General features: G+C 41.7%; 1 protein-coding gene across 1 annotated transcript in view; it reads right to left on the bottom strand.

Annotated features, from left to right (window-relative positions):
- LOC137619172 (uncharacterized) overlaps positions 1-7,691 on the bottom strand; it is a 32,247-nt gene extending 24,556 nt beyond the window's left edge. The window contains exons 1-2 of the mRNA XM_068349358.1: positions 7,401-7,691; positions 3,905-4,025 (exon numbers count right to left, since the gene is read on the bottom strand). Coding sequence (XP_068205459.1) covers positions 3,905-4,025; positions 7,401-7,691 — 412 coding nt within the window. The remainder of the gene's footprint in view (positions 1-3,904; positions 4,026-7,400) is intronic.
- Between the last annotated feature and the right edge of the window lie 7,290 nt (positions 7,692-14,981).

Raw genomic sequence — 14,981 nt, 5'->3', positions numbered from 1 at the left:
ACTGTAAGTTACGACTTCTCTACGTTCACTATGAGACCTAGCTCCTTGGTTAGGTCTAATATCCATTAGAGGCTCTCCAGACAGTGATATAATGACGACGCCCTGATTAGCCAGTCGTCAAAATAAAAAGGAGGCTCTGAATCCTCAAAAAATGTAGAAAGCTTGCTACATTTTGCAAGGGCCTTGTAAAAACAAGAGGAGCAGGAATGAGGCCGAAGTACAGTGCTCGACATTGGTACATTACTTTCCCGTCCACAAACCTCAGATGTTGTTGAAAGTTTGGATGAATCGGGATGTGGAAGTATGCATCCTGAAGGTCGAGAGAGACCATCCAGTCGCCTTCCCTTACTGCTGCCAAGACAGATTTGGTAGTCTTCATCGTGAAGTTTATCTTGACAATGAACACATTGAGCGCACTTACATCTTAAGTACTCCTGCAGTGAACGTGGCTGCCAGATCATTGGAGCCATCCCTGATAGCTTTGTTCCTGCAGTGAACGTGGCTGTCAGGTCATTGGAGCCATCCCTGATAGCCCTGTTCATGCATGACATAATTGTACAGCAAAACATTGACAGCTGGAGAGACCTTCTGACTTAAGGCTCCCAGGGACCAACCAACAAATAAAAACTTCAAACGCTCGAAAAAACTCCTAACAGGAGATGGTCTAGCTCTGAAGCCGACCATAAAATCTTGGAGCGTCTCATGGCCAGGCGACGGGGAGAGTCTATGAGGCTTGAGAAGTCTCCCTGGGCAGAGGCAGGAACTCCCAAGCCGAGAACTTCTCCCGTGTCATACCAGACGCTCGCTCTAGAAGCCAGTTTAAAAGGAGGGAAAGCAAAGGCTGTCTCCCCCAAACTCCTCCTGGTGATCAACCAGTCGCCTAGCAAACGTAAAGCTCTCTTAGAAGAGCGAGAGAGCACTAGCTTAGAAAACGACGGCTTCGAAGTAGCTAGGCCTAGCGTAAACTCTGACGAAGGCGAACGAGGAGCAGCAGTTACAAAATGGACCGGAAAAAGATCCTTAAAAATCAGCATGATTTTTTTAAAGTCCATAGAGGTCTGAGCAGCTTTAGGCTCCTCTCCGTCTGACAAAGTCCCCAAAGGAATATCAGTAGGAGGAGGATAAGCAACTTCCTCATCTGAAGGAACCTCGTCCGACAATTGTCTAGTCTCATGAAAAGGAGAGACCTGCCGCGGCGGCAATGCTTGACAGGCAATGTCAACAAGCACAGGAGCAGCAGTAGCAGTAGAGGAAGCGACGTCAGGTCGCTGCTGAAAGGACTGAAAACCTTGTGACTGTCCAACAACAACAACAGGAGTTGATGGACGCTCGACGTCACGTCGGAACTGCATTGACTGCCTAGACTGAGCAGTCAAAACAACCTTCGACTGCGGTGATTGACGCTCAACGTCAAGTCGAGGCAACTGAGCTGGTTGGCAAACGTCCTGAACGTCAACACGAGACTGCGGCAGCGGCTGAACATCAACACGAGACTGCGGCAGCGGCTGAAAGTCAACACGAGACTGCAGCGAGGGAGGATCCATGTCACGTGACTGACGTGAAAAACTCCTGACATCACGTTTCAAAGTACAAGAAACGTCAGCACTAACGTCAAACGGACGAGTAAATGCTCGTTTGGGCGGCTGACGGCCAGAGTCTCGTTTAGCGTAACGGCGACTCGAAAGCGAAGGTTCATCGTGAACCTGCTCAACGTCATACTTCTCCATAAGGGAGGCAAGCTTAGTCTGCATGTCCTGCAGGACAACCCATTTAGGATCAACGGGAGTCGGAACGGGCCGAGACGACGGTAACGTCTGTGTTGGCAAAACATTGCCTTTACCGCGACCCTCGAACCCCGTGTTACGCTTGCGTTTAATAGGCGAACAGTCTTCCGACGACTGCAAAGGGTCAGAGCTGTCCCCATGGCTACAGCCAGGACGCTGGACCTGTCCTGAAGGGACTGACTTTCGCTTAAAGGGTCTAGAAACCTTGCGCCAAGGTTTCTTTTGCGAAAAGTCTTCGGATGACGAGGAGAAACTTCGTCTCTCCTGTCTTATGGCAAGGACATGCTTGCCGAGCAACGTCTGATACCTTTGAGGGAACGTCTGTTCGTTGGTTTACACTCCTCACTCCCTTAGGTCCTACGACATTCCTTCTCCCTGGTGCAGGGGAGCCTGAAAGAGGTCTCGGACTAGGCAAGTGACAAGCACGAACAAACGAACCCTCCGCAACACAGCACATGTTTTCTAGCAATCACTTCACTGATATCGTATTTTTCAATAATTTCACATTAGGCATGAATAAAACTGATATCTACCTGAAGCACGCAATTCTCCCTTACATCAAAAGGTTATAATTGCGAAATGAGTCGTATAATGTAAGCACATTAGTACAAAATGAAACACACATGCAAAAAATAAAAAAAAAATATACATATATATCGAATAAAACGGAAATATATAAAGTTAAAAAGGATCAGTGACTGGGGAGGAGACTAAACACTAGTTCACTAAAGACTACGTTTTCAATCTCTCACCGTACAGTGCCTTGGGACGAGAATAAAAACTAAAAACGTTTTATCCTTTCTCCCCGTACAGAGACTTGGGACGAGAGTAAAAAACTAAATCGAGAACGTTACTCGCTCCCAAACTCCTTACTTGGGACGAGAATAAAGATCGGATCGTTCTCTCTTTCTCTCTCTCTCTCTCTCTCTCTCTTGTCACACACAAGAGAATTGCCCACTCACCCTTCGTCAATAAACAGGTTATTTGACCAAAGGAAAAAACTGAAAGGACTAAGAAATTGAAAATTAACAAGTTCCTTTAAATTAGTATTTAAAACACTTCAGTTTGAAAGAAGAATGAACAAAACGTCAAAATCGATTTACTCTTTCTGCAAAGTGAAACCGTGATTCTCTCTTTCTCTATCGTAACGATAGAGCGCAAACTGCGTAGCATAAATAAACCAAACGTTAGTTCATCTTTGAAAAAACAGCACGAAGACTATTCAAAGAATATATTTCTTAAAATATTTTCTAGAAAATATTCATTTCATAACTCTTACAGAGCAAATGATTTAAACTTAACGAAAATAAAAGTTGAATGGGCTCAACGTTGTTTAACTTCGGTTTCCAAGTTAGGACCGCCTACATCTCGGACTAGGGGAGGAATAGGTAAAGGCCGCATATAAACAAAACATAAAATTTATCTTGATGTTTAGTATAAATGGAAAGCTAATCGAAGAGGCCTAATAAAGGCGGGTGAGATATAAAATATATAGAGGAAAATCTATAATTATCAACAATAATTTATAACGTGATAAAATAATTACTAAAAGCCTTAAACACACTTCCGTACACTGAGGGAAGGGTCGGCCATCTTTACTCTATGGAAAAACCAGAGATAAAAAAGCAAGGGCAAAACACTTTTCCTCTCCTTTCAAAAGCATTTCTTTTGAGGATAGTATTGAATAATCCAACACGGCGAAAGCAATAAAACCAAAACCAAGTACTTCACCAATTCGGTAGAAAACTCGAGGTCATAAAGCGAGTGGAATCAACTTGTCGATGGAACCGACAGAGAAGAACTGGAGATGTTTGCAAGTATATGCGGTATCTGGCCGATAGTCGGCGCTGGTGGGCACACCCGCAACCTTCACGGCGATCGCTCGCGAGTTTTTGGAATCTGTCGAGCCGTCGGAGACGTCAGCTATTATATATTCACCGGCTAAGTTTAATATTTAAAATTTCATAATTTCAAACTTACTACATAACAGTTGATCCCTGCAAGTTTCATTACTCTACATTTAAAATGGTGACCAAGAGGCTGTTTACACACAAACAGGGACAAAAACATAACCTCCTTCCAGCATTGTTGGCAGAGGTAAAAATGCAAGAAGTACTTACTGGCGGCGTACGCAATTGCCTGACCGTGATTACCGCTGCTGTGAGTCACAATGCCAGGACAGTCCGGGTTGCGTTCCTTCTCCAAGAAGACCTGCGGTGGCAGAAGTACAACATCAAGAGATTGGAAAACGAATCAGTATGTGTTCATATTCATTAACCCAACGTTGTAGAGTTTACTGAAAGAAAATACATTTAATTTCTATGTTCATAATCCCTTCAGAAGTGTGGTATGCCAATCTAAATGTTTAATTTTGTTCTGTATATGATATTTAAGGTATTTCTAGATAGGCAGAGATAAAGATCTCAATGGCGATTCAAAAACCAGCCAATTACGATGTTTCATTGTTAGGCAGACCTTACTTCTTTAAATCTTTTAAACTATAAATCTTTTTGGAGTCTAACCTTTACATATGTTCAAGCTAGGAAGCAACGCAAAGACTTTTTTGGAGTCTAACCTTTACATATGTTCAACTAGGAAGCAACGCAAAGACTTTTTTGGAGTCTAACCTTTACATGCGTTCAAGCTAGGAAGCAACACAAAGACTTTTTTGGAGTCTAACCTTTACATGCGTTCAAGCTAGGAAGCAACACAACACAAAGACTTTTTTGGAGTCTAACCTTTACATGCGTTCAAGCTAGGAAGCAACACAAAGACTTTTTTGGAGTCTAACCTTTACATGCGTTCAAGCTAGGAAGCAACACAAAGACTTTTTTGGAGTCTAACCTTTACATATGATCAAGCTAGGAAGCAATACAAAGACTTTTTTGGAGTCTAACCTTTACATATGATCAAGCTAGGAAGCAACACAAAGACTTTTTTGGAGTCTAACCTTTACATATGTTCAACTAGGAAGCAACGCAAAGACTTTTTTGGAGTCTAACCTTTACATATGATCAAGCTAGGAAGCAACACAAAGACTTTTTTGGAGTCTAACCTTTACATATGATCAAGCTAGGAAGCAACACAAAGACTTTTTTTGAGTCTAATCTTTACATATGATCAAGCTAGGAAGCAACACAAAGAATATCTGTCTAAGATGATAGTAGTCTTTGCACAAATAAATGATGGTTAAATTCTATGGTAAACGGATTCAAAAGAAAGCTATATAAACAACGAACCTTCTGAAACCATGAGATCCAATTATAATTGTAGGTGCCTGGTACAGATGATTTACTTGTATTCTTAACCCTTTTACCCCCGGGCTATTTGAAACTTTCCAACCCTTAACCCACAGGGTTTCTTTTCTTTCAAGCACATTTTTCAATATATATTTTTTAAATTGCTCTAACAGCCTTAATTTTTGTCATAGAGAGGTCAGATTGGTCTCATTCTTTTGGAAAATGCATGAACTTTCTCAAAAAGTTATCAAAAATATGCAAAAAAAACAAAACAAATGTAAATAGCAGTTTTTTTGCAAGGACGTACCAGTACGTCCATGGGGGTAAAGGGATGAGTTTTGTGAAACGTACCAGTACGTCCTTTGGGGGTGAAAGGGTTAAAATTCTTTTAATCAACTGAAGTTAAATTAACATGACTAAGAAAACTAATACAATAAGCCGATAAGTTTTTGTAACAAATATATGGAGAAAAAATTGGTCTTTATATTTATGAAAAAAGTTATTAACACTTATGCATAATCTGAAAATGTAGATTCTTGTAAATAATTTCCGAGAAATTACTAAATGCAAAAGAATGAATAGTATCAATTTTCTAGATACTCAAAAACTATAATAGTTAGGAAGCTCTATTTCTCTAAGCAAGTTTTCCACAGTCGGAAATTGCAATGAAACGGCTAAAATCAAAAAATTTCTAAATTTGAATTTTTCCTAATCATACAAACCTCAGACTTACATGAAGCTGGTATGGTTTTGACATTAAACTGGGACCTGCGGTGGGTTTGAAGTGCATCTTAAAGAACTCTTGGTTTGTATACTTAGGGAAAATACAAAGGTCTTTAAAAAAATATTTATTCCTACACTAACGCAAACCTTTGTTCTTTAATAGTAGAATTACAATCAGGAAGAAGTCCCTATTACCATATGGACGGTTTACTAAACCATGAAACGTCAATGCACTTTGGTCCCGTCACATTGTTTTAGACAGCAATAACCAAACAGGAGAGCAAAAATTTCCTTGCTCTGAAACTTTTATATTCAATCTTCACTTTTGATTGCACTGTTTTACATTGCTTTTTTGGATTTTGCACCTATTTTTCCATTAGATTTGCGATACATCAGATGTTACTCATCATATAATTATTAACCCTTTTACCCCCAGGCTATTTGGAAATTTCCAACCCTTAACCCCCAGGGGGTTATTTTTTTCCCAGCACATTTTTCAGTATATATTTTTTTTTTAAATTGCTCTAACAGCCTTAAGTTTTGTCATAGAGAGGTCAGGTTGGTCTCATTTTCTTGGAAAATGCCTGAAGTTTCTCAAAAAATTATCAAAAATATGAAAAAAAAAATTTTTTATAGCATTTTTTTGCAAGGACGTACCGGTACGTCCATGGGGGTAAAGGGGTGGCTTTTGTGAAACGACCAGTAAGTCCTTTGGGGGTAAAACGGTTAAGATAGCTTGTATATTTTTCTACAGGATGTTTTGCAGCGTTGCATTCAACCCTTTTACCCCCAATGGACGTACTGGTATGTTTCACAAAACTCATCCCTTTTACCCCCATGGACGTACTGGTACGTCCTTGCAAAAATCTGCTATTTACATTTTTTTGGCATATTTTTGATAACTTTATGAGAAACTTCAGGCATTTTCCAAAAGAATGAGACCAACCTGACCTCTCTATGATGAAAATTAAGGCTGTTAGAGCAATTTAAAAAATATATATTGCAAAATATGCTTGAAGAAAAAAAACGCCTGGGGGTTAAGGGTTGAAAAGTTCCAAATAGCCTGGAGGTAAAAGGGTTAAAATAAATACAGTAATAAATGTGTAAATGCTGCATTATTTTTATCTTTTTTTTTTTTTAGAGAGGGGCCAATAGAGTCCACTCTAGCCTAGGGCACCAAATGACCTAGAGCCGGGCCTTGTCCTATGGAGGAGAAACGGTTATGACTCTTATCAATCTCCTCGCTACCTAAGAATGAAGATGTCGCAGGTGGTAGGCGAGGGCCCTGCCAGGAGACTAGAAGACGGTCCTGGAAGAACGCGTGCCCATAAACATATGTTGCCTGAAAGTAAGATTAATATGAGGAAAGGGTAGCATATGTTCTATCCATCCTCCCTTGTCCGGGGTTATGGAGGGAGATACTTCAATACAAAACTTGTCTGTAAAGAAATGTTACTTGGTAGTGAGGCTTGCCTATATCAAGTGTCCGGTCCAGAGCGTAATTGAATGACTGCTACTCCTCAACAGTGGAATAAAGGAAAGGAAAATGGCCAGACAATCTTCACTTTCTTTCCAGATTTACACTGTAACTGTTATCTTAGACAACATGCTTCGTTTATCGCGAGGGACACAACACAATTTGTTGAGTAGTTACTGCATGACCAAGTATAAGGTTATCCATGGACCTGTGAATAAACTCGAATACGTACTGCTGCCATACCGGACTCTTCCCTTCAGGACTAGCGCCACTGACAAGTTCTTCCTGAAGGTTCGGTAGATTCTTCCCTTCAGGACTAGCGCCACTGACAAGTTCTTCCTGAAGGTTCGGTAGATTCTTCCCTTCAGGACTAGCGCCACTGACAAGTTCTTCCTGAAGGTTCGGTAGATTCTTCCCTTCAGGACTAGCGCCACTGACAAGTTCTTCCTGAAGCTTACGGTAGATCATGATGGTCCTTACATCCTCTCATTAGATCAGCACGTCTAAAGGGGCAGGAGTCAGGAGGAGCAATATTCTTGAATATCTTCTTCTCTTCCCTGCAAGGGAAAACGAGTTCTTAAGGTAGCTTTGTCGTGTCCTCGCATAACTGAGGAGCAGGTCATGCTGGACCTTGCTTGTATAGAAGAGATGGAGAAGGACTTGAATTTTGAGTTGTGCCGGACAAAAACACCAGAACAAGTGAGAGGAAGACCTTCCTTCATTAGAGAATGACTCCTGATATCGGAAACTTTGGCAGTTCTCCCACTTGTTAGGCATTCTATAAGAGGCTTGAGTTCCTGGACAGAGAAGAACATTCGAAACTACTTCCAAGCCTGGGCTGATCCCCAAAAGGGGGAGGGATCCGAGCTCTTTAGTTTACGAACTGGTTAAAGGCTGAGGGAAAATCTTTTAAAACAAAGATTGACAGGCAACTGACAGAGGATGAGGTCCACCTCATCTGGCACACTGAATCTCCATTGTTCGGGGAAGATCTACTAGACCGGATGGTGCATAAGGAATTTTGTTGGTTGGAGAAATTGGGTTTGATCCTCACAAAAACCCTGAGGAAGAACAAACAGCAGCCCTATATGAGCCGGTTAGACCTTAGAGGGGCGCCGAAGCGCCGATCGATGTCGTAGTCCCTCCCATGATAGGCGTCAAGGTTATCTCCAGAGGCCAATGCACTCACAAATGCATGCAAAGACCTCAGGTAACAGACTAAATCAGTTGCAACAGGGTCAACGATTCTCTCGACCTTCTTAGAAGAATCTTTCCTCCCAATTGGACACTCGCCAGCTAGTCAGCAAACGAAACAGGAAGATCCTGTACAGATGGAATGAATGAGCACTGGATCTCCTTCGATGACTAAACTGCTTCTGGCTCTGATGCCTTTTAAGGCTAAGTTGCACTAAGTGTCCTAGTCTTTGGAGAGCGAACGAGAAGGCGTGGGTCCACGCAGTCAACAGCAATAATTATCTAAGTGTCAGTCCTTAGTTGGTGATCCTTGTCGCAAGCAAGATGTGGCAGATCAGTGCTTGTACGAAGCAGAGATTGGACTTGAGAAATCATGTTCCAATCCCTATCATATGAACGAATTGGAAGATCTTGGCGTCTGGAAAACTCTTGGAGCACGGGAGGATCTCATGTCCTGAGCCAGTTACCAAGTGTAAAAGATTGTAGGTCGTGGCACAGGTTTGGCATGGCTAGATCTGAACGTTGGAAGGTCTGTAGTAAGGAACAGGTGACAGGTGATAGATGTACTAATGTAGTTCCCTGGTGACTGATCAGGGTACACAACGGCGTGATTCCCAATCGTGTGGTAACCGTTCATAAGGTGTCCAACTATGTGATTACCAATCGTGGCACACAGCGCATCCCGCAGGAGACAACAATCATACCGAACAAGTGTTAGGAGATCTGCACTGTGTGGGGATGGGATGCAATCGGAACATTCCTGTGAACACGACTAGGAAGGGGAAGCCCACGAGGAAACCTCGGTGCATGTGAAGAGAAGATCCTGTAGCCAAAACACGAGATGAAAAAGACCACACGCTCCTCTTCGACCAGTATTGTAAACTGGAACAGTGGGAATGAAGCGTGTGCCACAAGTTCTGTACAGTGAACCCTCGTTTATCGCGGTAGATAGGTTCCAGACGCGGGCGCGATAGGTGAAAATCCGCGAAGTAGTGACATCATATTTACCTATTTATTTAACATGTATATTCGGACTTTTAAAACCTTCCCTTGTACGTAGTACTGTTAACAAACCACCCTTTAATGTACAGAACACTTAATGCATGTACTACAGCACCCTAAACTAAAACAGGCACAAATATTAAAGGCGATTTTATATCATGCGTTTCCTAAACACCTAAAAAGCACGATAAAAAATGGCAACCAATGTTTTGTTTACGTTCATCTCTGATCATAATGAAGAAACAAACTCATTTAGTGTACACATATATGTATAGGTTAGTTTTTGCATCGATTATATTGATTATACAGTACTGTATGTTGATTTTTTTATTACCAATGTTTTAGTTTACGTATTTTTCTTAGGACTTCCAAATGAAATCTTTTTCTTTATGACGCCGCCTGAAACGACGGCGTGTACGCTCAGTAAACAACCACGCTCAGAACAAACAAGGCATTTAACGCGCATGATGATAGTGATAAATAATGATACAGTACATACAGTATTTACAGTAAAAGCATTTACAAAATATGTTACCTTACAAATATAAATTATACAGTACTTGTACGTAGCAAAGCAGGAAAACAATTTACGAGAGAGAGAGAGAGAGAGAGAGAGAGAGAGAGAGAGAGAGAGAGAGAGAGAGAGAGAGAGAGATTGTTTTACGTACGTAAATGTAAATTTTAAACAAAAAAAATATGATAGGTTACAACATGTAGACTTTTAAAACCTTCCCTTTAACTTAATGCATACAGTACGTACATTACTAAACTATAAAACAGGCAGTAAGAATATTAAAGTAAAAAATAAAGATTGTTACTGTACTCACCACGAAAGAAGTTGAAGAAAAACTTGAATGGTGATGGCGATGAATTTGCTGCACAGTAGAAATGATGATGATGAAGCTGATGATGTGTTCTACTGTGCAGTCAATGATAGTATTTTACGTCTCTTCAGACGGAGGTGTCTTTTCCTGGGACACCTCTTCAACTTCTTCCTGGGAAACTTCTTCAATTTCTTCCGAAGGCGTACTAGCAGGAGGAACTGGCTCTTTTTTGCGAGGCTGGAAGAACATTGTGATCGGAAGTTGTTGCCGCTGATTCTTTTTTCGATCCAAGAGCATCCTGTAGGGAGTCATGATGTCATCGACCTTGTTGGAGAATTGCATCGAGCGAACCATATCCTCGTCCCACTCTTGTAACATTTCTTTCGCCTCCTTGATATGGTTGCAGAACTTGGCAAGCCGTTCTAATGTTAAGCCCGTTTCTTCGACATTTTCTTGGGTCTCTTCCTGGGTACCCTCACTCTCTTCCTCACTTGCCGATTTCGTCAGGTCTTCGAGGTCTGCGTCAGTTAGGGGCTGGGAATAGCAGTCCAACAACTCGTCGACGTCTTCAGTCGTCATGTCGCCAAACCCGTCACCTCCAATTATGGCAGCCAACTGCACAGATTTCCGTATTGCAGAGTGTTGGATTTCTGACGGAGTAAATCCCTTGTCGTCGTAAACAATATCGGGCCACAGCTTCTTCCAGCTCGCATTCACGGTTGCAGGTTCCATCTCTTGAAGTGCCTTCTGAATATTCTGCAGGCACGTGGCTATGGTGTACTGCCGCCAGTACGCCTTCAAGTTGAAATCTTCATCCTCGTCATCTTGGGCAGCATCCACACACGCAACGAGGTCCGCCAAGGTATTCTTCGTGTAGAGGGCCTTGAACGCCCTGATAACCCCCTGGTCCATCGGTTGAATTAATGACGTGGTGTTGGGTGGCAGGAACTCAACCTGAACGCCCTCACGCGACAGGTCAGTTGCGTGTCCACCAGCGTTATCCATAAGGAGAAGGATCTTGAATGGCAAGCCCTTCTCTAAGAGATATTCATGGACTTGCGGGATGAAACACTGGTGGAACCAGTTGGAGGTCAGCATCTTCGTAATCCATGCTTTTTGATTATGCATCCAGTACACGGGAAGGAGATTCTTATTTTTATTTTTCAAAGCGCGAGGATTTTTCGACTTATAAATAAGCCCCGGCTTTAACAAAAATCCAGCAGCATTGCCACACATCACGAGGGTAACGCGATCCTTGAATGCCTTAAAGCCAGAGGCTTTGGCTTCCTCTTTGAACAGGAAAGTTCGCGACGGCATTCTCTTCCAAAACAAGCCAGTCTCATCCATATTAAAGACTTGTTCCGGCTTGTATCCACCTTCGGCGATAATATTCTTGAACGTCTGGTTCACGTAAGTTTCAGCAGCGGCAGTGTCAGCGGAAGCAGACTCCCCATGCAGGGAAACGCTTTTCAGGGCGAAGCGTTTCTGAAACTTCGCGAACCATCCTTTGCTTGCGGAAAAACGTTTCTGAGGCTGGGAATCAGTGGATGTCCCTGGTTGAGGATCAGCTGCATCATCATCATCTTCAGCATGGTTGCCGTCGTCGTCTTTAGGTTCCTTTGCAGCAAAATTCTCATATAAACTCGAAGCCTTTGTTTGGATGGTGTTCGTATCCAAGGCTATGTTCTTCTTCCGGCAGTCGGCAATCCACACAGCTAAAGCACCTTCCATGCGTACGATCGTTTTATTACGCGTTGTAACGACTCGCTTCGCTGATCTGCTAAAGGTGATTGCAGCCGTCTTTCTAATGTTCGCCTCGTCCTTTTTGATATAGCGAACGGTGGATTCGTTGATGCCAAAATGGCGGCCGGCGGCCGCGTAACTTCTACCATCTTTTAACATGTCGAGAAGCGTAACCTTCTCAGCTATCGTCATCATCCTTCGGTGGCGTTTAGGCTCACTACCAGCCTTACTAGAAGCAGAACGCTTGGGAGGCATTGTACAGTAGGATTTAACAGAAAGTTCAACAAAAAGTTCAACTTAAAACAGTCGCACACAGCACAGATTAAACTTCACAAACTTAAGAACGTCTACTCAGCGATACGCGGAAAGAGAAAGTGAACGATCCAGCCCCGCGAGAACTTTGATGCTGCGGGTAGAAGATGCGGGCAAAACACCAATCACAGGCTAGATAACAAAACTTGAGTTCTGATTCGTCATCTATCAGCGCTTGAACCAATCACAACCCGTCTTACAGTACTATGATGCGTTGGTTACTCATAGAAGATGCCCCGCGCATACTGAACGTACGTAGATTAAGTACAATACCGTAATAATAATAAATAATGATAATAATACTGTACAGTAATAATAATAATAATAATGATAATAATAATAACAATAATAATTTTATTAACAACAACAACAATAATAATAATAATAACAATAATAATAAAAATTTACGTACGCTATTTTACGCCTCTCTCTCTCTCTCTCTCTCTCTCTCTCTCTCTCTCTCTCTCTCTCTCTCGTACGCTTATTCGAAATGTGATTTTAGCAACAAAGAATATTATTGGATGCAGTACTGTACTACGTACGTATACATACAAAAGATTCATGGAAAAGAAGCACATCCATTACAGTACACACCATTCTAATATGGTATGACTGCATCTGATTTGCGTTTCATGTTCGATTTAATTTTACTACGTACTGAATTATCGTATGATCACATTCTCTTTTCGTGTTTTATTTCTTTCTGTGCTGAATTATATATCATATGTAATGCAATGAACAATCAGTAAGAGCAGATATTACTAATTACAGTATTAATGGAATTACAGGTAACAAAATATCGTATTTGGTTGTCTTCAGATTTCGCGGTATTTTCGAATTTTCCGGAAAATCCGCGATATGTATATATATATGGGTTATGGGAAAACCCCGCGAAGTGGTGAATCCGCGATTGTCGAACCGCGAAGTAGCGAGGGTTCACTGTAACCCAGAAGTCACTGAAAAACAGATTCAGTAACGGGCCAAGGGATATACATACTGTACAGAAACAAGCACCTGTACTGTTTATTGATATGTCATCTCTCTGACCCCATGAACAAGGAGAGGTTGTTCTAGGATCGTCTATGTGAGTTAATACGTTCTCCGTATGCATTAAATGTCAACTTTTTCACCAGATGTAGCACACGGTCAATGGCATTGCACCCGGTAGGAGATAGTTTTTAATGCTGATATTTTCTACCATTGTGGAATAATTTTTGGCATATATTCCCCTCAGCACAAGAACAACTAATGGTGCAGGAGCAACGCATACAGTACCAAACTTATTCAGCATGCACTGCTTCTCTATCTCCTGAACAAGAGAGAGAGAGAGAGAGAGAGAGAGAGAGAGAGAGAGAGAGAGAGAGAGAGTATACGACGCGGAAAAGAAGGGCAGTACCATTTATCCCGTCTGGCAGTGTATGTGCTAAGTTTGTTAAAGAGCTGTGAGTGCTGTTTCTTCCTGCTATGGGAGAACTCTCAGCCTTTACTCTTCCAGGTACAAGATTGCGTACAGTCAAAAGGTGTGTGAACATTGATACTAAGTACCCGGATACGTCCCTAAAGTTTTGTATGCCGATATTTCTTCCCGTTACAGGACAATTCTCAACACTCGCTCAAAGAAGTTCCTGGTACTGCAATGTCTCTCGCAAGGAGAGAGAAACGGTAGGAGTCATGCTTATGTGATTCCTATCGATCAGACTTCCTGAACATCTTTCAAGATGTCTTCTACTGTACTTGTTCTTCTCCTCCTAAATTACAGCAAAGACTCCCGGAGAGAAGGAAGAACTTAAAGTTTGTCTTCTCATAGAGGAAAGAGAAAACAACCCCAACAGCGCAACCAGAGGACACGTCTTTATCACCTCCTGGTATAGGCAGATGCAAAAGGAAAGTGGAAAGGCAGTGCCCTCCCCTTCACACTCGGTGGTGGAAGAACTCTTCCTCCAACGGAACACCAGCGATGTCTAAGGAAAACCCTCCTTAGATTCATGTTGCTGTTACGAAACTACAAATAGAAACAGAAATGTTGACAAGCATGTTGGATAACAAAAGGCAGCACAGAAACTGTCTCACAATTACAGTTATCAGGAAACAGCCTCTACTTGGCTTCTTTCAATTGTATATACTGTACCTTTAGGCCAGTCATTTTATGGATATACCCACCACAAATTGCAATAGTAATGAAACATGATATTTTAATTATAAAATAAATTTTTGAATATACTTTCCCTGTGAATATATAATAGCTGAGCCTCCGGCGGCTCGACAGAAAAACACACAAAAAACTCGCGAGCGATCGCTATGAAGGTTGCGGGTGTGCCCACTAGCGCCAACTATCGGCCAGATACCGCATATACATGTAAACAGACCCAATTTTTCTCATCCCGCTGGGTCTCTATCGGGGAGGAAGGGGGGGCCTTTAATTTATATATTCACCGGGTAAGTATATTCAAAAATTTATTTTATAATTAAAATATCATTTTTAAATATTTAACTTAGCCGGTGAATATATAATAGCTGATTCACACCCATGGTGGTGGGTAGAGACCAGAGTTAATTAAGTTTACATCGTATATGCTTAGAGTTTTTGACAGTTATATCATAACAAAACCCAAATATATAAAGGTACCTGGTAAGGAAGTTGACTTAGACGATTACTCTGCCTTATTAGTCTGTCTTCCTCACG

Source organism: Palaemon carinicauda, chromosome 25, assembly GCF_036898095.1.
Source record: "Palaemon carinicauda isolate YSFRI2023 chromosome 25, ASM3689809v2, whole genome shotgun sequence".
NCBI classification, from domain to species: domain Eukaryota; kingdom Metazoa; phylum Arthropoda; class Malacostraca; order Decapoda; family Palaemonidae; genus Palaemon; species Palaemon carinicauda.
Note: the sequence above shows the minus strand (reverse complement) of the source record. Positions and strands in the feature narration are given on the sequence as shown.